Source organism: Oncorhynchus mykiss, chromosome 6 (genome assembly GCF_057628025.1).
Source record: "Oncorhynchus mykiss isolate SJ-2025 chromosome 6, ASM5762802v1, whole genome shotgun sequence".
Classification (NCBI taxonomy): domain Eukaryota; kingdom Metazoa; phylum Chordata; class Actinopteri; order Salmoniformes; family Salmonidae; genus Oncorhynchus; species Oncorhynchus mykiss.
In genome coordinates, this window is record NC_143027.1 from 24,490,104 (window position 1) to 24,513,049 (window position 22,946).

General features: G+C 41.5%; 1 protein-coding gene across 50 annotated transcripts in view; it reads right to left on the minus strand.

The window, feature by feature from the left end:
• Positions 1 to 22,946, minus strand: part of ncor2 (nuclear receptor corepressor 2) — a 180,850-nt gene that overhangs the window by 118,448 nt on the left and 39,456 nt on the right. For all 50 annotated transcript variants that reach the window (XM_090237380.1, XM_090237370.1, XM_090237371.1 and 47 more), the window contains exons 2-3: positions 16,637 to 16,832; positions 15,730 to 15,842 (exon numbers count right to left, since the gene is read on the minus strand). In XM_090237380.1, the coding sequence (XP_090093506.1) occupies positions 15,730 to 15,842; positions 16,637 to 16,741 (218 nt within the window). In that variant the 5' untranslated portion in view covers positions 16,742 to 16,832. The remainder of the gene's footprint in view (positions 1 to 15,729; positions 15,843 to 16,636; positions 16,833 to 22,946) is intronic.

The window sequence follows — 22,946 nt, forward strand, 5'->3', positions numbered from 1 at the left end:
CACGGCTGTAATGCCGAGGCAGTATTGGCACGCACTATGTTCTTAAACTCTTGATGGATGCTAGGCAGCACCATTTAACCATCCTCCTGACAGTTCTAAACTTTGCGAGGCATGTCACTTCTCCCATCCCTTCATATAGTCCACCACCAAGCATGAACTGTTATCTTAACCACACCTGAATGGATTCATAAATAATTACCGTGGGAATAAATATCATTGAATGACAAAGATATTGGAATAAAGTAGGCTAATGCAACTGAAGGCATGTATGAAATTGTTTCTTACTTAAACTCCCCTATTATCATCTAATCATTGTAATACGTTTTAAGCAATAGCTTACCCCAATGTGGTCAACTAGATGATAATTTCTGCAAAGTTTTGATTGGGACGCTTTGAGATAAGCGCGGGGACCTGTCTTGCTAAATAAAATAAAAAGTAATATTTTTGGTTTTCAATGAATCTCTGTTTTGATATTGGTTAGACTAGAATTAGGCTGGAGAAATGGAGGAGAGCGCTGCTCATGACCATAGTGTCTAGTTGTCTCCTTTATTAGAACAGTTAGCCAGCATGTTATGTAGTTTAACAAGTTTTATATTTTTGCTCTTCACTCACAGTTGCTTAGTAGCCTAGGACTACTCCCGACCAAAAGCCTGGGACTTCACTGACTTGTCTCAATCCATGTGATTTTGTTTCACAGAATCTCAATCTGTATAGGCTATTTGGTTAATTGGTTTGTAGCTGGGCAAATAAGTGGAGGTGGTTTGGTTCATCTATTCGTTTTCTCATTTCTATCTGATCATAAACATTTAGTATGTCGCCCAAATCAAGGGTAGGCCTCAATCGCGTACCAAAAGCACGCGGAGGTTGTGGAATATGAACACGATACTCACATGATTTTGAAAATAGGATTGCTATTATTTTTGATCAGTATCATGATGAAGATACTCTCAATGTCAGACCCCACACCTGCTCCCTAACAAAGTGGAGTAAGGGTAGGAAAGAGATTAAACTTGGATCAAAAAAGCATGGGCTTGGGCTCGGTTTCAAAATATAACTTGATAACGTAGTGTTGATACATTTTATTTGTAATTTATTCTGTTATATTCATACCCACAAATATACAGTCGTGGCCAAAAGTTTTGAGAATGACACAAATATTAATTTTCTAATTTGCATATACTCCAGAATGTTATGAAGAGTGATCAGATGAATTGCAATTAATTGCCAAGTCCCTCTTTGCCATGCAAATTAACTGAATCCCCCAAAAACATTCCCACTGCATTTCAGCCCTGCCACAAAAGGACCAGCTGACGACATGTCAATGATTCTCTCATTAACACAGGTGTGAGTGTTGACGAGGACAAGGCTGGAGATCACTCTGTCATGCTGATTGAGTTTGAAAAACAGACTGGAAGCTTCTAAAAGGAGGGTGGTGCTTGGAATCATTGTTCTTCCTCTGTCAACCACGGTTACCTGCAAGGAAACACGTGCTGTCATCATTGCTTTGCACAAAAAGGGCTTCACAAGCAAGGATATTGCTGATAGTAAGATTGCGCCTAAATCAACCATTTATCGGATCATCAAGAACTTCAAGGAGAGTGGTTCAATTGTTGTGAAGAAGGCTTCAGTGCACCCAAGAAAGTCCAGCAAGCGCCAGGACCGTCTCCTAAAGTTGATTTAGTTGCGGGATTAGGGCACCACCAGTACAGAGCTTGCTCAGGAATGGCAACACAGACAGGTGTGAGTGCATCTGCACGCACAGTGAGGCGAAGACTTTTGGAGGATGGCCTGGTGTCAAGAAGGGCAGCAAAGAAGCCACTTCTCTTTAGGAAAAACAACAGGGACAGACTGATATTCTGCAAAACGTACAGGGATTGGACTGCTGAGGACTGGGGTAAAGTCATTTTCTCTGATGAATCCCCTTTCCAATTGTTTGGGGCATCCGGGAAAAAAGCTTGACCAGAGAAGACAAGGTGAGCGCTACCATCAGTCCTGTGTCATGCCAACAGTAAAGCATGCTGAGACCATTCATGTGTGGGGTTGCTTCTCAGCCAAGGGAGTGGGCTCACTTTTAAGAGTGGGCTCACGTTTAATGAACCAAATAATTAACTATAGATTTCATTCATTTGGACATAAAACTCAAAATATGCCATCCTATTATTTAGAAAATACATTTTATTAGTCTTATAATATATCTTAGGACCTGCCTAAAATAATTAAGTTGAATTTATTTTTGATTATGTATAGTCAATGGATCTGTTAAAATAGATTCCCACCCACATCTGCACACCTCAAGTCACTGGCATGCGCACGGTAGACACAAAAGGCGTAGGCAGACAAGAATGTGTTAAAAATGGGCCTGTTTGTTGTCATTTAAACATTGGCCTGAAAAAATATAAACCGTACATCCTATGTGAAAACAGCATCAGTAACAAGACTGCTAATGTCAAAATGGAAGTGGCTTCTTAGGGGGGGGGGGGGACCAACCATAATTGCCAGTACAGAGCCACAAAGGCCTACTGTGAGGTTTATTTTAGTGCCAGGGAGCAGAGAGTGTTTGTCTTGCAGGACACCAGTGCTACTATAATCATTTAGACCCATTCTGCTATATTATCCACAATGACTAGACAGCAAGAATGTAGCAAGGACATATTTATTACTTATGCAATGCTGAATCTGAAAGGTGTAATGGGGTGGCCTGGACTGCAAAATTACGGACTTTTCTGTGTATAATTTCTTAAACAGTGTTGCAAAAAAGAATATGAAAACCCAGATGGTGTGTGAAAGCCCTTCCCCCTGCTTACTCCCTTTCCTGACACACACACACACACACACACACTCTGATTTCCATAGAGGCTTGGCACTTACATAATCACATCAAGATCTGTGGATTTTTTTATACTACCCCCCACCCCACTTCTCTCTCTGCAATCTTATGCGTGAGTGTGCAACATAATCTGTTCCCCGGGGAGGATTTGTCAGGAGTGAAAAGGAGAGAGAGGTATGGGAGGTAGGGTAGAGGGGTGAGGGACGGCGAGGGGTAGCGGTGCGCAGCGCAGTGACAAGAAACAACAACGGCTCCATTAGTCTCTCACTGGCTCAGGCCCCATTATGAGCAGAGCACAGATCATGCGTGCTGATAGCGCTGCGTTATCGTGAAAACACTACGCGTTTGTGCCTCTGCCAATCTCTCTACTACCATCCCCTCCAAGGACCAGCTCAACTCTGCAGCTGTGCAGAGAGCAGGGGAGGCTGGGAGAGAGAGAGGGGGGCAGGAGTAGGAGCTCCATGGTAGGATTAGGGAACCAAATAGAGTACAGTAATAGCAAAACAATAAGGAGAGAATGTCAAAAAGATACAAATGGGTTTACCCTTCCACTGAATGGCACACAAACTGAACATCATCGAGACAATTGTTTGATAGTTGTTCAAAAATGGATAGGATAACTTATACATGATGCAATAGCCTAGACAGAGTGCTGTGCCTCAGGAAAAACATACAGTGAAAGCAATGAAAGGGAAAATAAGTGTCCTTCAGAGAATATGCTAAAACACATATCTTGAGTTCAAATAAATTATATTGTTTCCGCACAGGGCAAACTAACAGATTGCCTCATGCTTGCGCATCTATTCTTTTGACAAAGGTCTCCTTTTGGTTTTAAAAAGCACATAAATAAAAGGCTAATGCTGAGAAAAAGGTTATTAGAGCAGTCTTGGGTCACTCAACCGAGGCCGCTCTTCTCTGTGTCAAGGAGGCTCTGCTCTCCACTCTGCCATAGCTGACTCTCTCTCCTCTGTTCTCATCTTCCGAGATCTATCTATCCACTGCTTTCGACACCGTGAACCATCAGATCCTCCTCTCCACTCTCTCAGGCAGGGCATTAGGCTCCGCACACTCTTGGATTGCACCCTACCTGGTAGGCTGCTCTTACCAGGTGTCAGAGATAGGATTTGTGTCTGTACCACGTACTCTCACGACTGGTGTCCCCCAGGGCTCGGTTCTAGGCCCTTTCCTCTATACACCAAGTCCCTTGGCTCCATCATATTCTCACATGGTCTCTCCTGTCATTGCTATGTGGATGACATTCAACTACTTTTCTCCTTCCCCCTTCCGACACACAGGCGGCAACATCTCTGTGCGCCTGGCAGATATCTCAGCTTGGATGTCGTCCCACCACCTCAAGCTCAACCTCTTCAAGAGTGAGCTGCTCTTACACCCAGGGAAGGCCTGCCCGCTCAAAGACCTCTCCATCACGGTTGACAAGTCCACGGTGTCCCTCCCAGAGTGCAAAGAACCTTGGCGTGACCCTGGGCAACACCTTGTTGTTCTCTGCAAACATCAAAGAAGTGACTCGCTCCTGCAGGATCATGCTCTACAACATCCGTAGGGTACGACCCTACCTCACAGAAGAAGCGGTGCAGGTCCTAATCCAGGAACTGTCAACTCCAGCCTGGATACCTGCAATTCGCTGTTGGCTGGGCTCCCCGCTTCTATCATCAAACCCCTGCAACTTATCCAGAACGCTGAAGTCCGCCAGGTGTTCAACCTTCCCAAGCTCTCCCAAGTCACCCCGCTCCTCCGAACACTCCACTGGCTTCCAGTCAAACCTTGCATCCACTACAAGACCATGGTACTTGCCTACAGATAGGACTGTGGCGGTCATGAAATGTTGTCAGCTGGTTATTGTCATGCAAAATACCTTTAATTAACACATTTAGCATCTCTTGGCCTCAACACAACGCTGTTGAGCACCTTTGGATCGTTTGCATTTTAAAAAGTCTTAAAACAAAATTTAATGTACACCATCACAATAAATCCATTATTTATTTTAGGCAGGTCTAGAGAAACATTATGATATGAAGAAAATGTATTTCAGGTGAACAGACTGAGTTGGCCTACTGTAGATACATGTTATCTGGCTTGTTCAATTAGCTGACAAGATATGCTTATAAGTCCTGTGTCAGTATTTTTTTTATTTTTTTACAGTAAGAAGAATAGAAAGAAGAAAAGAAGAAAATAGAAAGGATATTTTTCCCATTACAGAGCGAGTGTAAAAGTATTCATTTGAAACAGGTACTACAGGCTAGATGTAGACTTATTTGGCAACTTTAGTTGTGAATGATACAAACCTTAGAAAAGCTTAGTAAACATGTCAAAATATTCAGACCCTTTGACTTTTTCCACATTTTGTTTTGTTACAGCTTTATTCTAAAATGGATTTAAATTTAAACAAATTCTCAATCTACACACAATACCCTATAACGACAAAGCAAATGCAGGTTTTTAGAAATACCTTATTTACATAAGTTTTCAGACCCTTTGCTATGAGACTCAAAATTGAACGCAGGTGCATCCTGTTTCCATTGATCATCCTTGAGATGTTTCTACAACTTGAATGGAGTCCACTTGTGGTAAATTCGATTTGGAAAGGTACACACCTGTCAATATAAGGTCCCACAGTTGACAGTGCATGTCATAGCAAGAACCAAAACATGAAGTCGGAGGACTTGTCCGTAGAGCTCCGAAACAGGAATGTGTCGAGGCACATATCTGGGGAAGGATACCAAGAACACAGTGGCCTCCATCATTCTTAAATGGAAGAAGTTTGGAACCACCAAGACTATTCCTAGAGCTGGCCGCCAGGTCAAACTGAGCAATCGGGGGAGAAGGGCCTTGGTCAGGGAGGTGACCAAGAGCCCGACGGTCACTCTGACAGAGATCCAGAGTTCCTCTCTGGAGATGGGAAAACATTGCAGAAGGACAACCATTTTTGCAGCACTCCATCAATCAGGCCTTTATGATAAAGTGGCCAGACGGAAGCCAATCACTCCTCAGTAAAAGGCACATGACAGCCTGCTTGGAGTTTTCCAAAAAGGCACCTAAAGGACCATGAGAAACAAGATTCTCTGGCGTGATGAAACCAAGAATGAACTCTTTGGCCTGAATGCTAAGCGTCACATCTGGAGGAAACCTGCTAACATTACATGTATGAACTGCGTAATAATATTAATTGAATCAGAAATCCATTTGCAATCCTAGCTAGCTAACGTTGGACCTAGTTGTTAGCTTTAGCTACCTGCAGATTAATACTACAGCTATGACAATGTTTTTACTGGTAGTAGTATGAGTTGGGATTATGCTGGTTCATTGTTTAGCTTGCTAGCCATCCAGCTCCACCAGATGATTACATGACCCATCAAGTTAACCAGGTGTGTCTGTGGGTGATTACAGCCATCTATTGTATTTCATGAACATGTGTACAGGTCTAGACCATAGTGACCCATCCACTTAGCCAGATGTGGTTGAGGGGTGGTTATAGCATTTCCTTCATATGAACCATGAATTTAGACAAGTGTGTCAGGTAAGCGTCATCTAATAATTATAAAATATATTTAACTGGACACGTTTTGTTTTTGATATTGCTACTATGCAAGTAACCATTTCACTGTACAATTTACACCTTCTGCATCCTGTGCATGTGACAAATAAACAAACATTTTATTTGATATAGTGTGTGTTTACCAGAGACAGTAAAGTGAAGAACAATATGACTTGCACCCAAGTCAGATTAGAATATAGAGGACTAGGAAGTGTATTTTTTACCAGGAGTTTTTCCTTATTGTAGGATACTACTTTTTCCACTTTTAGTCTTGAAATCTTTGGTTGTTCACTAAACTACTCTCTTAGCACATGGCCTCACCTGTGAATCCTTAAAGAGATGAGTGGGGCTAAGGCTTAAGAGGGTGTGAACGATGCTGAATGGGTGTAGTTGAAGAAGAGCCATTTCCACAAAAGTGGGGTTACAAGTTTATCATCAACTTTCAAAGCAGAATTACTTTCCCATTGTTCCTCAACTGTAGTGTATGATATACAATTTTCTAGCTCCGAGTCTCTACTTTTATCCAGCGTAAAAAACAATTTCAAATGTTGCTACATAAGACCGAATCGGTCACATATATGGGCTGCATGGTGCGACTATAGGCTATTGATGATTAGAGAAAGGAGCAAATAAAGCTTGCACTCTGTTCCTTGCCTCGGGCTGCACAGCTGTCCTCTCGTCACGGGATCATATTTTCACCCATCAGACTATTCTCAATTTAATCTTGTCTTTACTAATATGTCAAATTAGTTTAAATATAGAATGGCACATTATCAAATGGGCAGGAACAGGGGGAAAAAGATGTGTCATCTGTATGCACTCGAATAGCGAACGGCCAAGCGCTTTCCCGCCAGGCCATTTTGTAGGCCATTTTGATTTTATAGCAGCGTGTGTGTTTAACATGAATAGCTGAGAAATAAATATAACACTTATTTCACTCTTGCATCAACCACTGTTTGAGGAACATGCTCTCACTGCACGACAGCTGATATTCCTGTTTGAGGAGCATGCTCTCACTGCACAACAGGTGATATTCCTGTTTGAGGAACATGCTCTCGCTGCACGACAGGTGATATTCCTGTTTGAGGAACATGCTCTCGCTGCACGACAGGTGATATTCCTGTTTGAGGAACATGCTCTCGCTGCACGACAGGTGATATTCCTGTTTGAGGAACATGCTCTCGCTGCACGACAGGTGATATTCCTGTTTGAGGAACATGCTCTCGCTGCACGACAGGTGATATTCCTGTTTGAGGAACATGCTCTCGCTGCACGACAGGTGATATTCCTGTTTGAGGAGCATGCTCTCACTGCACAACAGGTGATATTCCTGTTTGAGGAACATGCTCTCGCTGCACGACAGGTGATATTCCTGTTTGAGGAGCATGCTCTCACTGCACAACAGGTGATATTCCTGTTTGAGGAACATGCTCTCGCTGCACGACAGGTGATATTCCTGTTTGAGGAACATGCTCTCGCTGCACGACAGGTGATATTCCTGTTTGAGGAGCATGCTCTCGCTGCACGACAGGTGATATTCCGCCCAAACTCTGTATGCCATGGGTGCTCCAACCTTGTTCCTGCAGCTACCCAGTGCTTCATTTGGGAAACCAAGTGAAATCTGTTTGGGAACATCGATATGTTTTCCCAACAAAACAAAATGTACTAAACTGTGGGCTCCAGAAAGGAATAAAGGAGAGTGAGGAGATGGAAACGCATGATGGTGAGATATTCTGTATAGCTAAAGGTAATGTGTCACATAATTCATTATGAAAATATAAAAAATAACCTATTATTAGGCTATTCAAATTCACTCATTTTAGGCTAACTGTAAGCCATCCCGCCTAATCAATGAACCAACAGCATCGCCTAGGGCTATACGTTCTCTCACAGACGCATTGATAGAAATGTTGGAGCATAAGGTAACCAGTCCATCTGGTATGCATAATACACTCCACACTCAAAGGCAATTACTCAAATTTTGGAGTATAGGCTAAACCAATTATGTTTCAAAGACATCTTAAAATGAGTTTTGTTTTATGTTTTTCTGCCATGCGTAATATGCGATAGGTCATGTATTATAAAGGCATAATCATCACTTTTATTCAGGTTGTTTTTTCCAGGCTCATGGGGCCTATGCAGAAGCTCTAATACGCATATGGATGTTTTGAATGAATCATCACCTTAAAAAAAGCACTGTGCATTTCATTGTGTTGGGCTTTGAAACAACATCCACAACAACCATGTTTCAATCTGCATTTGAACTTCTTTCTTCAAATGGATATTCACAGTGGAGGTGAGATTAAAAAGCAAGGCTTTGAGCATAGCCTGAAGGTATGGATGAAGGAATGCTGATCAAATGAAGGAATGCTGATAGTTTAAATCTTGACTGGGGACTCACACAAGCTGATGCCTCTCAGCACAACCTGCAGCTAATCACTGGCGAAAACAAGAAATGTCATCTCTAATAACAGCTTAATAAGATGAAGTCCTATTATATTTTATTTATTGAACAACACATACGGTACTACCTGCTAAAATCACACAGCTCACCCATGCCCCCTGAAAGAAGAACATGTTCACAGAGACTAGGCTGTTATTCCCTCATGGTTTTACTTTTCAGGATTGGCTGCTAATCAATGTCCTCTTGGGAAGAGCGAGAGAACAGTGTGGTGTTCATGTGTTGACAGAACTATTGGAGTCCTCTACTGTACACAGAAATGGGACAGAACAGAGAACTGCAGTGGTTGAGGAAGAACACAATGCTCCCTGGGCAGGTTCTTCAAAAATAAAGTCCCAGAGAGCCCGTAATCCTGTCTGACTGATACTGGAAGACACAGCCAGCCACACACAAATTGTTAGCCACACACTGCTACACATTACATACACACTGACCATCTGGTGTCAGCCAATGTGTGCCCGTAACATTCCTGAGGGTAATGTTGCCTAATACACTTGACCTCCGGAGACAGGACCTCCATTTCAACTACAAAGAAAGATGGAGAGAGGAGAGAACAGACAGTGAACGAATTCAAATTAATATATGAAGACCTCCCAGAGAGACACTGATGCACAGCACTGCTTTGACAGCCATGCGAATAGAATCCAGTTGCAGCTGACCTCATGAGAAAAGCGTTTGTTGAAGATATACTTCACACTTTAGTGTTCTCTTGTACTTTTCCCAGGTAACATATGCAGGAATATTGGCTACTTCAATCAACTGATGAAGAATAATGACTGCGCTCAAGGCCTACCCTCTGTATGCCATAAAAAATTCATGGAATGCATATAAATAATAGATAACTACTCATCAAGACTCCTCCTCAGAAAAAGCATGACTATATATATATATATATATATATATAGCCACAGGAAGACCCAGAGTTACCTCTGCTGCAGAGGATAAGTTAATTAGTGTTAACTGCCTCAGAAATAGCAGCCCAAACGAATGTTTCACACAGTTCAAGTAACAGACGCATCTCAACATCAACTGTTTAGAGGAGGCTTCGTGAATCAGGCCATCATGGTCGAATTGCTGCAACAAAAAAACACTACTAAAAGGACACCAATAAGAAGAGACTTGCTTGGGCAAAGAAAAACGAGCAATGGACATTAGACCGGTGGAAATCTGTCCTTTGCTTTCATGAGTCTAAATTTGAGATTATTTTTCTAACCAGTGTGTCTTTGTGAGACGCAGTGTAGGTGAACGGATAACCTCTGCATGTGTGGTTCCCACCGTGAAGCATGGAGGTGGTGTGATGGTGTGGGGGTGCTTTGCTGGTGACACGGTCAGTGATTTACTTAGAAATCAAGGCACACTTAACCAGCATGGCTACAACAGCATTCTGCAGCGATACGCCATCCCATCTGGTTTGCGCTTGTTGGGACGATCATTTGTTTTTCAGGAAAATGACTACAGGCTGTGGAAAGGCTATTTGACCAAGAAAGAGAGTGATGAGTGCTACATCAGACAACCTAGCCTCCACAATCACCTGACCTCAACCCAATTGAGATGGTTTGGTATGAGTTGGACCACAGAGTGAAGGAAAAGCAGCCAACAAGTGCTCAGCATATTTGACCGACCAGCTCAAATCGGTCTTACAGTTGAAGTCGGAAGTTCACATCCACCTTAGCCAACTACATTTAAACTCTGTTTTTCACAATTCCTGACATTTAATCCAAGTAATGATTCCCTGTCTTCGGTCAGTTGGGATCACCACTTTATTTTAATAATGTGAAATGTCAGAATAATAGTAGAGAGAATTATTTATTTCAGCTTTTATTTCTTTAATCACAATCCCAGTGGGTCAGAAGTTTACATACACTCAATTAGTATTTGGTAGCATTGCCTTTAAATTGTTAAACGTTTCAGGTAGCCTTCCACAAGCTTCCCACAATAAGTTGGGTGGATTTTGGCCCATTCCTCCTGACAGAGCTGGTGTAACTGAGTCAGGTATGAAGGCCTCCTTGCTCGCACCAGCTTTTTCAGTTCTGCCCACAAATGTCCTATAGGATTGAGGTCAGGTCTTTGTGATGGCCACTCCAATACCTTGACTTTGTTGTCTTTAAGCCATTTTGCCACAACTTTGGAAGTATGCTTGGGGTCAATGTCCATTTGGAAGACCAATTTGCGACCAAGCTTTAACTGGTGTGTCTTGAGATGTTGCTTCAATATATCCACATAATTTTCTTGCCTCAATGATTCCATCTATTTTGTGAAGTGCACCAGTCCCTCCTGCAGCAAAGCACCCCCAAAACATGATGCTGCCACCCCCGTGCTTCACGGATGGGATGGTGTTCTTCGACTTGCAAGCACCCCTCCCCCCCCCCCCCCCCCCCTTCCTCCAAACATAACGATGGTCATTATGGTCAAACAGTTCTATTTTCATTTCATCAGACCAGAGGACGTTTCTCCAAAAAGTACCACCTTTGTCCCCATGTGCAGGTGCAAACTGCAGTCTGGCCTTTTTATGGCGGTTTTGGAGCAGTGGATTCTTGCTTGCTGAGCGGCCTTTCAGGTTATGTCGATATAGGACGTGTTTAACTGTGGATATAGATACTTTTGTACCTGTTTCCTCCAGCATCTTCACAATGTCCTTTGCTGTTGTTCAGGGATTGATTTGCACTTTTCGCACCAAAGTACGTTCATCTCTAGGAGACAGAACGCGTCTCCTTCCTGAGTGGTATGATGGCTACGTGGTCCGATGGTGTTTATACTTGCGTACTATTGTTTGTATAGATGAACGTGGTAACTTCATACATTTTTGAAATTGCTCCCAAGGATGATCCAGACTTGGGAGGTCTGCAATTTTTTTTCTGAGGTCTTTGCTGATTTCTTTTGATTTTCCCATGATGTCAAGCAAAGAGGCACTGAGTTTGAAGGTAGGCCTTGAAATACATCCACAGGTACACCTCCAATTGACTCAAATGATGTCAATTAGCCTATCAGAAGCATCTAAAGCCATGACATTTTCTGGAATGTTACAAGCTGTTTAAAGGCACAGTCAACTATGTGTATGTAAACTTCTGACCAACTGGAATTATAAGTGAAATAATCTGTCTGTAAATAGTTGTTGGGAAAATGACTTGTGTCATAAAAAGTAGATGTCCTAACCGATTTGCCAAAACTATAGTTTGTTAACAAATTTGTGGAGTGGTTGAGAATGAGTTTTAATGACTCCAACCTAAGTGTATGTAAACTTCTGCAAAATTTGAAATTGTGATTTTACATTGGATAAAAGTAGAGACTCAGAGCTACAAAATGGTATATCATACACTACAGTTAATGAACAACGGGGGAAAGTAATCTTGTTTTAAAAGTTGATAAACTTGTAGACTCACTTTTGAAAAAATGGCCTTTGAATGTTTTGGGACTTCTTCGACAGCCATTCAGCATCGTTCACACCCTCTTAAGCTTCAGCCCCACCCATCTCTAAGGGTTGATCTGAGCGTTCTGTAATAACAGCAGCAGTCAAGCGCCCCTGTAAAGACTATTATACAAAGATTCAAAATAGCTACTGAAAACAAATGTGTATTTAATTGTTGTGAGCTAGAGACTCCTGACCATATATTTTGGAACGGTTCTTATGTCAGATGAGTTTGGACTGAGTTAGAAGATAATTATTTTTATTTTTTAACTACTATTCCTATTAATGTTAATTTGAAAGACATATATTATGTTTTATTTTGATCCAAATTATATGGACCCTGATTTAACTTCCATTGTTTATTTGTTTATTTTTCATGGCAGATTCTTTATCCATAAAATTCAATGGGCGGAGAACAAACCCTTCTTCACATTAAGATAGAATTGAAATATTATTTAGAAATTATCAGTAAGTGTAAAAACAACATTTTTTTTTGTTGACAAATTGAAAATGTACCATCTTGATATGTAATACCCGTCTTTGGTTTATGTACTCTTGTTTGTATATTTCTGTTTTTGTATTTTGTTTGGTTCATAATAATAATAATACAAAATGTATACATTTTTAAAAAGCAATCTAACTTGCTAGATACTTCCAGACACAAATGAGAGAACAGCTCAGTGACCATTTTACTCAACCTAGCAGAGCTGGTTAGGCTGTTTTCATGTCATACAGAGTGTTGGTGACTAACTGTGCTGCTGGCAACAATTTAATGACGCAATTTTGCTGACATTTACTGACAGCGGCCATATTCAACTGGGTTAAGCATTCGTAAATTCATCAGTTATTCTGCGCTCTGGAACACTCAGATGAGAGTCTTTAAGACATGTAGCTAGCTAGCTAAACAATGAACCACAATCCCAACTCATGACGTTACTACCCTGCATGAATCTGCAAATGACTCTGAGATATTAATAATAAAATCATACACGTAACGCTAGTTAGCAATACACTTTAACCTGAAATAAAAATACTTTCAAAATTAGAAACGTGTAATATCTGAAAATGTAGCTAGCTAAGGCTATCTTACCCGGGGTCTGAAATCTGAGTAGATAACCAAATTCACCAGCTAGTACGTCTATCAACAGTTGTTGCATTGACATTCTATTGAAATGGATACTTGCATTGTGGAGTCTTTTGTCAAGACATGTAGCTAGCTAGCTAAACAATGAACCATAATCCCAACCCATGACATCACTACCCTGCATGAATCTGCAGGTAGCTAACCAACCAGGTTAAATGTTAGCTAGCCAACATTAGTCAAGCAAATTAGATGTTTATGTTCAAGTTTATGTTCAAACAGCTCTCCTGTGAAGTAGTGACCCGGGTCATACGTCTAGTTTCTTGAAACGGGTCATATATGTGGGAACTCCTTCAAGACTGTTGGAAAAGCATTCCACATGAAGCTGGCTGAGAGAATGCCAAGAGTGTGCAAAGCTGTCATCAAGGCAAAGGGTGGCTACTTAGAAGAATCTCAAATACAAAATATATCTTGATTTGTTTAACACCTTTTTGGTTACTACATGTGTTATTTCATAGTTTGTCTTCACTATTATTCTACAATGTAGGTGTGTAGGTGTGTCCAAACTTTTGACTGATACTGTAAGTATTCAGATCCTTTACTCAGTACTTTGTTGAAGCACCTTTGGCAGTGATTACAGCCACAAGTCCTCTTGGGACGCTACAAGCTTGGCACACCTGTATTTGCGGAGTTTCTCCCAGTCTTCTCTGCAGATCCTCTCACAATCTGTCAGGTTGGATGGAGAGTGTCGCTGCACAGCTATTTTCAGGTGTTTCCAGAGATGTTCGATCGGGTTCATGTCCGGGCTCTGGCCGGGCCAATCAAGGACATTCAGAGACTTGTCCCGAAGCCACTCCTGCGCTGTCTTGGCTATGTGCTTAGGGTCATTGTCCTGGTGGAAGTTGAACCGTCACCCGAGTCTGAGGTCCTGAACGCTCTGGAGCAGGTTTTCATCAAGGATCACTCTGTACTTTCCTCTGTTCATCTTTCCCTTGATCCTGACTTGTCTCCCAGTCCCTGCCGCTAAAAAACATCCCCACAGCATGATGCTTTCCACCACCATGCTTGACCATAAGAACGGTGCATGTTTCCTCCAGACGTGACACTTGGCATTCAGACCAAAGAGTTCAATCTTGGTTTCAGCAGACTAGAGAATCTTGTTTCTCATGGTCAGAGTCCTTTAGGTGCCTTTTGGCAAACTTCAAGCGGGATGATCAATGGAAACAGGATGCACCTAAGCTCAATTTTGAGTCTCATAGCAAAGGGTCTGAATACGTATGTAAATGTGATGTTTTTTATTTTTTTATAAATTTGCACAAATTTCAAAAAAACTGTTTTCGACTTGTCATTATGGGGTATTGTGTGTAGATTGATGAGGGAAAAAACGATTTAATCCAGTTTAGAATAAGGCTGTAACGTAACAAAATGTGGAAAAAATATACTTTCCGAATGCACAGTATTTCCTGCATCAAATCCCCCCACGATACCATCCCCCATTTTTACTCTCCATGGACTTGAAATAAACCCCCCTAAAATGATTTTTCTAAATCTGGCAACCCTGTTTAGCTTTCGCACTTGTATTTAGGGTGATGATCTGTGAGGTGATAACATTATTTGCTTTGTGATGTGTCAAAAACTGTAAACAACTTGTAGAAGAAATGTGCTCCGGATCTTGTGTATACTGTAACAAGTGCATTGAAGATTTGTAATATGCTGAAAAGTTGTCAAACTAAGTCCATGTTTTTGGGGCATTGGGAGTAGCCATCTTTGACTTTGTTTCTTTATGTCTTATTAGTGAATGGCATTCTGGGATTAGGGAGTTTTTGATTGTCAAACAAATATGGCTGCAATCAAAGAATTTAGCTGCTGTTAGCTTAGCCGACACATATCTCTTTTCTAAACAATATTACATCTCCCTTGTGCTCACCAGAGATACATTGTAAACAAGTATAGATGTTAGATCGCTAACTTATGTTTAGTTTTTTGTCAGCGCAACTGGTTATTTAGAATGGTTTATGGAATGAGTTTGGCTGTGGATGTGTTCCTTGTGATGCTTGGATGATGAAGTTCACATCTATCTTTCACAATTAAATATAAAATTGAGGAATAAACTTGTGAAGATCTTTATTTCCCATCAGTACAAAGCATTATTTAGATGCTTTTCAAACAACAATGCTGTTTAGATGAGTTTGTTGCATCATACGTTCAGTTGCTACTGTTCCAATCAGATATTTGCGATGGTACGCTACAGGGACCACTCAACAATGATCACAAATATATGATCGGACACGTCAAAGGGTTAAAAGCCTGAGAGATCAAAGAAACCAGGGGGTCCTGGGTCCTGAGCGAGAGCAGATGGTGTGTGTTATCATGTCTAGTACAGTAGTAGATAGCTACGTACCTCTCATTCCCTGGCTGGAACTCAGACAGCAGAGAGGGCCGGCGGCGGTGGGGCTGAGCCAGGTGTGAGCTGTAGTCTCGAGAGTGAGGATGGTAGTCCACCAGTCCCACATCCTGAAACGCATGAGGAGAGCACACCAGAAATCTTCCGATCTGAGACAAGTCTATGGTAGCGTGCCTCTGTTAATTCACTCATTCTCTCGTTTTCTCTCGCCATCTAGCTCTTCATTCCTGGTCATTACATTATCATCCTTTCTCTCCATTTACCTCATACATATGAGAGAGAGTGGCCATTCCTCTACACCTGTGCCTCTCTCACTGAGCTGAGGCTGATGGGACTAACTGTGGGTTGTGGACTGTCCATCTGCCCTCATCTCCTCCTCAGCATGATGACAAGTGGGAGTGAAGGGATTAACAAGCAGGGGCAGCTGTGGGGATCCTGGGGGAGGTAACCCTAGGATTCCCTCCTTACAACAGAGAGAGAAACTCACACCGACACAGGACGTCAAGCCACAAGATGATCCTACTTACTAGCTAGGGGCCTCTTCTGGGAAGACAAGACACATATCCCTCTCACCCGTTCAAAAAACAGTCATGGCGATTAAGAAATGAGGGAAGACATTTGGGTATAATGGAGAAACCTAGAAAATGATTCCACCATGAAAACATTCACTTTCAATTCAAACATCTAATAAGGGAGCAGGTTCTAGGGCGGCATATCCTTTGTGTGCACAACAGTGTAGCCACAACAGTGTAGTTACTCGGTGCAGGATAATTCCGTTGACAAAATGACAGCTAACCTAAGGGAGCCGGGGTAACATCTACATGTAAATCATTATACACTGAGCTTTCATGTGAAGGCGCTAAGTACCAGTGTTCCTGTCTCCAGCTAGTTTCAGGGCTCTTACCGTGTGTGCCCGTGCCAGCTGCAGCGGTAGACTGGCAGGGTTTGGCAGGTGGCGGATGTCCACAGCCCTCCGGCCCTGAGGCACAGACTGGGGGTGGGAGGACATGCTGGTGCGGCCGCTTCCTCTAAAGACTGGATGTTGATGGGGCTGCAGAGCAGGCGAGGTACATCATGGGTTTGGTCCTGTAGACAGCGACCTGTAGGGAGAAGAGAACGGCATGATGAGAAACTAATCACATACAAGTCAGGACAGTTGACCAACCCAAATCAAGCCAGTTTGAAGTCATACGTCCCATCAGGGTTTTGGTAGTCTTAGGCACGGATATCAGCTTTCTGCAGAACAATAATAATCCGTCTCGCTGTATGTAGATTGAGAAGGGTTAAATGCTATTTGGCCACCAGCTCGAGATGAATGTGTCAGTGCATCCTGGATATAAGAGTGTCAGCACCTCTCTCCAGCAGCTGCTAGCATTTCCACTGTCCCTGATGACAGATCTTGCACCTGCCTGCCTACACACTGAATGGCCTCCTGTCCCTCGCACTGGAGGAGTTATGTCTATGAAAAGTTAGGCAAAGACAAAATGCTAGTTGATAACCTAATGCCCAGGGTTTAATAGGGAAATAATTACACTATGCTAAGTATGGATGTTCCAACACCAATTAAGTTTTAACGCCAAGGACATATCACCAAACGGCAGCGAGTGCACTTCTAGTGTGGTTGAGAGATGGATTCAAAATGGAGTGATACGACGAGTGCTTTGTGCTGTTTGAGTAGGCTTCTCCCCCACAACCACTTTGGAAAAGCTCATGGACAAGATTTCCTATTCTTCACGGTGATGAAGAAATGAAAATAAAAGGAGTGGGAAGAGAGGCATAATCCTCTTACTGATTTCATACCTATTACAATACACATTAATGAGAGAAAATAGATTGCTATAAAACACAGCAGCATATATCCTATAAAGCAGAGATTTTTAGAAGCGGTGAGTGTTCACAGTACCAGATCCCCTGAGGTTGAGCTGGGCGATATGGACAAAAATCCATATTGCAGTAAATTGCCTGAATTGATGCGCTAACCAGGGTTGCCATGTCTGCAGTTTTCCCGCAAATTGGGCTACTTCGAAAACAATATCACGGGTGTAAATGTATTGGTCGCGGGTTGTGGGTTTTTGGGCTACTTCTAAGTTGCACCGCGGCCGCCATGCCATATATCTATTTCACTGTCTCCTGCTGCTGACTATCAGGCAATGAGGAAGGCTGTTGCTGAGTGAGTGGAGGGGGGGGGGGGGGGGTTCATGCTGAAAGAGCACCGCAGAAAGCAGCTTACTTAGTCCACTATTGACTGAGTCACATGAGTGAGAGAAGACAGAGCAGCACGTCATGACAACTTTTTACCAGTTGTATGTAGGCTATTTAACTTGACATTATGGCAAGTGGACATTTGAAATGGAAGTTATGTAACTCCCTTATGTGCTTCTATTATGGGGAAAAATCCTCAATGAAGCTGACATTAATTGTGAAGAATGATACATTTGCATCTGTTGGCAATCAAGTAGTCTATAATTGTATATGCTAATGTAGGCTACAATTTGATACAATAAATATATGTTGAAATGACTATATCACTGGAGATTTTGCAAATCAAATGTGTCACTTGTGTAGCCTACCTGGAGCCGGCAAATACATTTTAAAAATACGTTATAACTTCAGTGTATTGTTGTTGTAGCCTTGTGTTACTACGCAAATATTAATGGCCAAGTTTAGTTAATTAAGTTGTTGACAAGCATATTCAGTTCATATACAGTATAAGTCAAACATTTTGGACACACCTACTCATTCAAGGGTTTTTATTTTTACTATGTTATACATTGTATAATAATAGTGCAGACATCAAAACTAGGAAATAACACATATGGAATCATGTAATAACCAAAAAAGTGTGAAACAAATCAAAATATATTATATATTTGAGATTCTTCAAAGTAGCCACCCTTTGCCTTGATGAATGCTTTGCACACGCTTGGCATTATCTCAACCAGCTTCATGAGTTAGTCACCTGGAATGCATTTCAATTAACAGGTGTGTCTTTGTGGAATTTATTTCCTTAACACGTTTGAGTCGATCAGTTGTGTTGTGACAAGAATATGCTATCTTCTGTATACCACCCCATATTTGGTAAAATACCAAGTCCATATTATGGCAAGATCAGCTCAAATAACCAAAGAGAAATGACAGTCCATTATTACTTTAAGACATGGTCAGTCAATCCGGAAAATTCCTCAAGTGCAGTGACAAAAACGATCAAGTGCTATGATGAAACTGGCTCTCATGAGGATCGCCACAGGAAAGGAAGACCCAGAGATACCTCTGCTGCAGAGGATAAGTTCATTAGAGTTACCAGCCTCAGAAATTGCAGCCCAAATAAACGCTTCACAGAGTTCAAGTAACAGATACATCTCAACATCAACTGTTCAAAGGAGACTGCGTGAAAAAAGCCTTCATGTTCAATTGCTGCAAAGAAACCACTACTATAGGACACAAATAAGAAGAGGAGACGATCCCTGCTTGGGCCAAGAAACACGAACAATGGAAATTAGACAGGTGGAAATCTGTCCTTTGGTCTGATGAGTCCAAATTTGAGATTTTTGGTTACAACCGGCGTCACTCTGTGAGACACAGTAGGTGAACGGATAATCTCCGCATATGTAGTTCCCACCGTGAAGGATGGAGGTGTGATGGTGTGCCGGTGCTTTCCTGGTGATAATGTCAGTGATTTATTTAGAATTCAAGCACACAACCAGCATGGCTACCACAGCATTCTGCAGAGATATGCCATCCCGAGTGGAGCAGCTGTCTAAGGCACTGCATCTCAGTGAAAGAGGCGTCACTGCAGTTAGAATCCAGGCTGCATCACATCCGGTAGTGGTTGGGAGTCCCATAATGATGTGGTTGGGAGTCCCAGAATTTGTTCGTAACTGTAAATAACAGGACTATCATTTGTTTTTCAGCAGGACAATGACCCAACACACCTCCAGGCGGTGTAAGGGCTATTTGACCAAGAAGGAGAGTGATGGGGTGCTGCATAAAATGACATGGCCTCCCCAATCACCCAAACTCAACCCAATTGAGATGGTTTGGGATGAGTTGGACCGCAGAGTGAAGGAAAAGTATCCAACAAGTGCTTGGCATATGTGGGAACTCCTTCAAGACTGTTGGAAAAGCATTCCAGGTGAGGCTGGTTGAGAGAATGCCAAGAGTGTGCAAAGCTGTCATCAAGGCAAAGTGTAGCTACTTTGAAGAATCTCAAATATAAAACATATTTTGTTTTATATTTAAGATTTGTTTAACACTTTTTTTGGTTACTACATGATTCCATGTGTTATTTCATAGTTTTGATGTCATCATTTATTCTACAATGTAGAACATTTAAAACATTATAAGAAAAACCCTTAAATAAATAGGTGTCCAAACTTTTGACTGGTACTGTATATATAGTTCATATTTAATTCAGTGATTGAAATTATGACCCCTTCCTCAGTAGCCTAATCCAGCAGGCTATTGGGGAAAACAAGCACTTCTTGTCTTGAAATCGCCAAGCTATTCATGTTGAAAAAATGATTCTGTTCATTTGAGCTAAGCAAGCTGCTAACTCGTTCAGTTTTACATCTTGCCTAGGCTACTATAGACTATCTGAAATAAGATGTAGGCAAATCAGGGGCTACAGGCTATCTAAGCAAACCATGGAAAAGTTGAATTACAATCATGAACCCAGATTTTAGTATGTAGCTTATGCCTATTCAAATGTCAAGTCAATCTTGCAAATGGGCCATTTATAACGGTTTCTAGTGGTAACATCTGGTTTGTGATAGCCAATCTACCACGGCTAACTGCTGTAGCCAGACACTCTGTGTTGCTTCATGCTAATGAACAGCCCTTAGCCAAGGTATATTGGCCATATATCATACCCACTCGTGCCTTATTGCTTAATCATAGCAGTCAAACAAGTTAAATCAACATGGGAAATGATTTGGTGAGTTCTCCATTGCAACATTCAAATTAGTTTATTACTTGATGTCGCAATAATTATTGCTTATAATGTCATTAGTTACGTTGATATTCCTTAATTGGCTCAAAACGTTATGGAAAAGGTGTTTATTGGATAAATGTGTCAACACTTGCTGTGGGAACAAAATGTGCACTCGTTTTCATGCCTTTTGGGGGGGGTTTGAGTGGTAATAAATGGAACGATACGTTTATACCATTAATGTGCACCACCGTTTTTGAAATGATCCTGTAAACCACAACTAGTTCGATGGTTGTAGCCATCAATTGCCCCATTAACAATTACCCCTATTAGCAAGCCTATTTCATGTCAAACAGAACATTTCTCTAGTATAGGCTACTTATCATAATGAACAATGTCAGCAAAATGCCTGCAAAAGGTGATCGGTATGGTCGGTGTCGATCATTTTTCAAGGATCAGTCAAGGATTTTGTTTGATTTTACAGAGCAGAGAGGACATTGGATTTAAGCGAACTAGTGGTTCATTTGAAACAATCCTTATCAATAACCTAAACGTCTCAAATATGTGTCTGGGTGGTTATAAAAGATGGCAGAATAGAGTGAATGGAGTGAAACGAAACTGAAAGGTCACTTTTAGATTCAGACATTCACACACACAAAACACTATTTTGATAGTAAAAGAGACTGGGAGTAGGATACTCATTACATGCGACCTGTGACTCTTGCCAAAATAGTCATTAGGACCCTTGCCATTTCTCTGGGCCTCTGAGGAATGAAGACCCTGGTAGCTCATGTTTCACCACTGCTCTGCAGTCTACACATGGAGGGATGGTGTGTACGGCTGCCAGCACTATGGCCTAACATGATGTGATTCTACAGGGCATTGGCTTTGAGCAACCACCCAAATCAGATCTCTCTCACTCTCGCATAGATACTACTAGGCCTAAAGAGTTGCAGCTGTAGATCTGAAAACAGTACAATATCACTTCCCAGTAGTCAAGTCATCATGAAACCCTGCTCCAACCTGCTATGCCTAGGCTATATCAGTTCTCCACTCTAGTTTCATCTTACTTTTTAAAATAAATGCTACACAGACATTTGAATAACATACAGTAGGAGGTAGAAGGTAATCTTCAGTTAGCTGATTAAAAAAATCTGTTCAAATAGTTTCAAAACCATAAAGCACAGAGCACAGTATGTCTATGAGGGTCAAAAACAAACAATGTACCAGCCTCATTATTAATTAAAAAAGAAACATCTCACTGTCAACTGCGTTTATTTTCAGCAAACTTAACATGTGTAAATATTTGTATGAACATAAGATTCAACTGAGACAAACTGAACAAGTTCCACAGACATGTGACTAACAGAAATGGAATAATGTTGACAGGGGTCTCACTTTACATTTAAAGTCAGTGTTTTTTTGCTTCAATAGAGCAATCAGGGACGTGCGACTATAGTTTTCCTTCACAAAAAGTATATTAGTGCAACACATTAGGCAGAAAATAGGCTTCATTTTCATCTGATGACAACAGAAGTGCAATGCTATTTGGCTAGAAGCCACACAAGTTGGTTAAATAACTAGTTAAAAACTTCCAAAATATTTCTATTTTGTCATTAGACGTAATCTTGCACTGACTGCTGACAGAATGCCCTTTCCTGAATTCTCTTATAATTTTTAACAACTTAATTTTCTGATAATAACTAGTTCATTGCATCAGCCGTGGAGCCCAGTTTCGTAATATGACCATATTTCCCAGCTGCTTGCCGTCGTTTTGAAGTAATTGCGAAAAAAACTGGCCTTATTTTAGTGCATTAGTTCTATTAAGCACCATGGCACCAACTCGCCTTCTGAACGTTCTATTCCCAGCTTATTGTTCAACGTCACAATGCCTGCTTCGCTATTGTTGGCAATAAGACCTGCTCACAATGTTTTATAGTTAAAATGTAAACACATTTTTTTTTTATTGGAACTCCGCGGTCTTCCCATTGTTTCCTATGGGGGAAAAATAAATAAATGCCTGTCTATTTCGCCAAATATCTCGCAATGTGTACATTTAGATTTTTTTCAAGTCGGGTGTAACCGGTGTGAAATGGCTAGCTAGTTAGCGGGGTGCGCGCTAATAGCGTTTCAATCGGTGACGTCACTCACTCTGAGACCTTAGTAGTTGTAGTTGTTCCCCTTGCTCTGCAAGGGCCGCGGCTTTTATGAAGCGATGGGTAACGATGTTTTAAGGGTGGCTGTCTGTGTGTGCAGAGGGTCCCTGGTTCGAGCCCAGGTAAAGGTG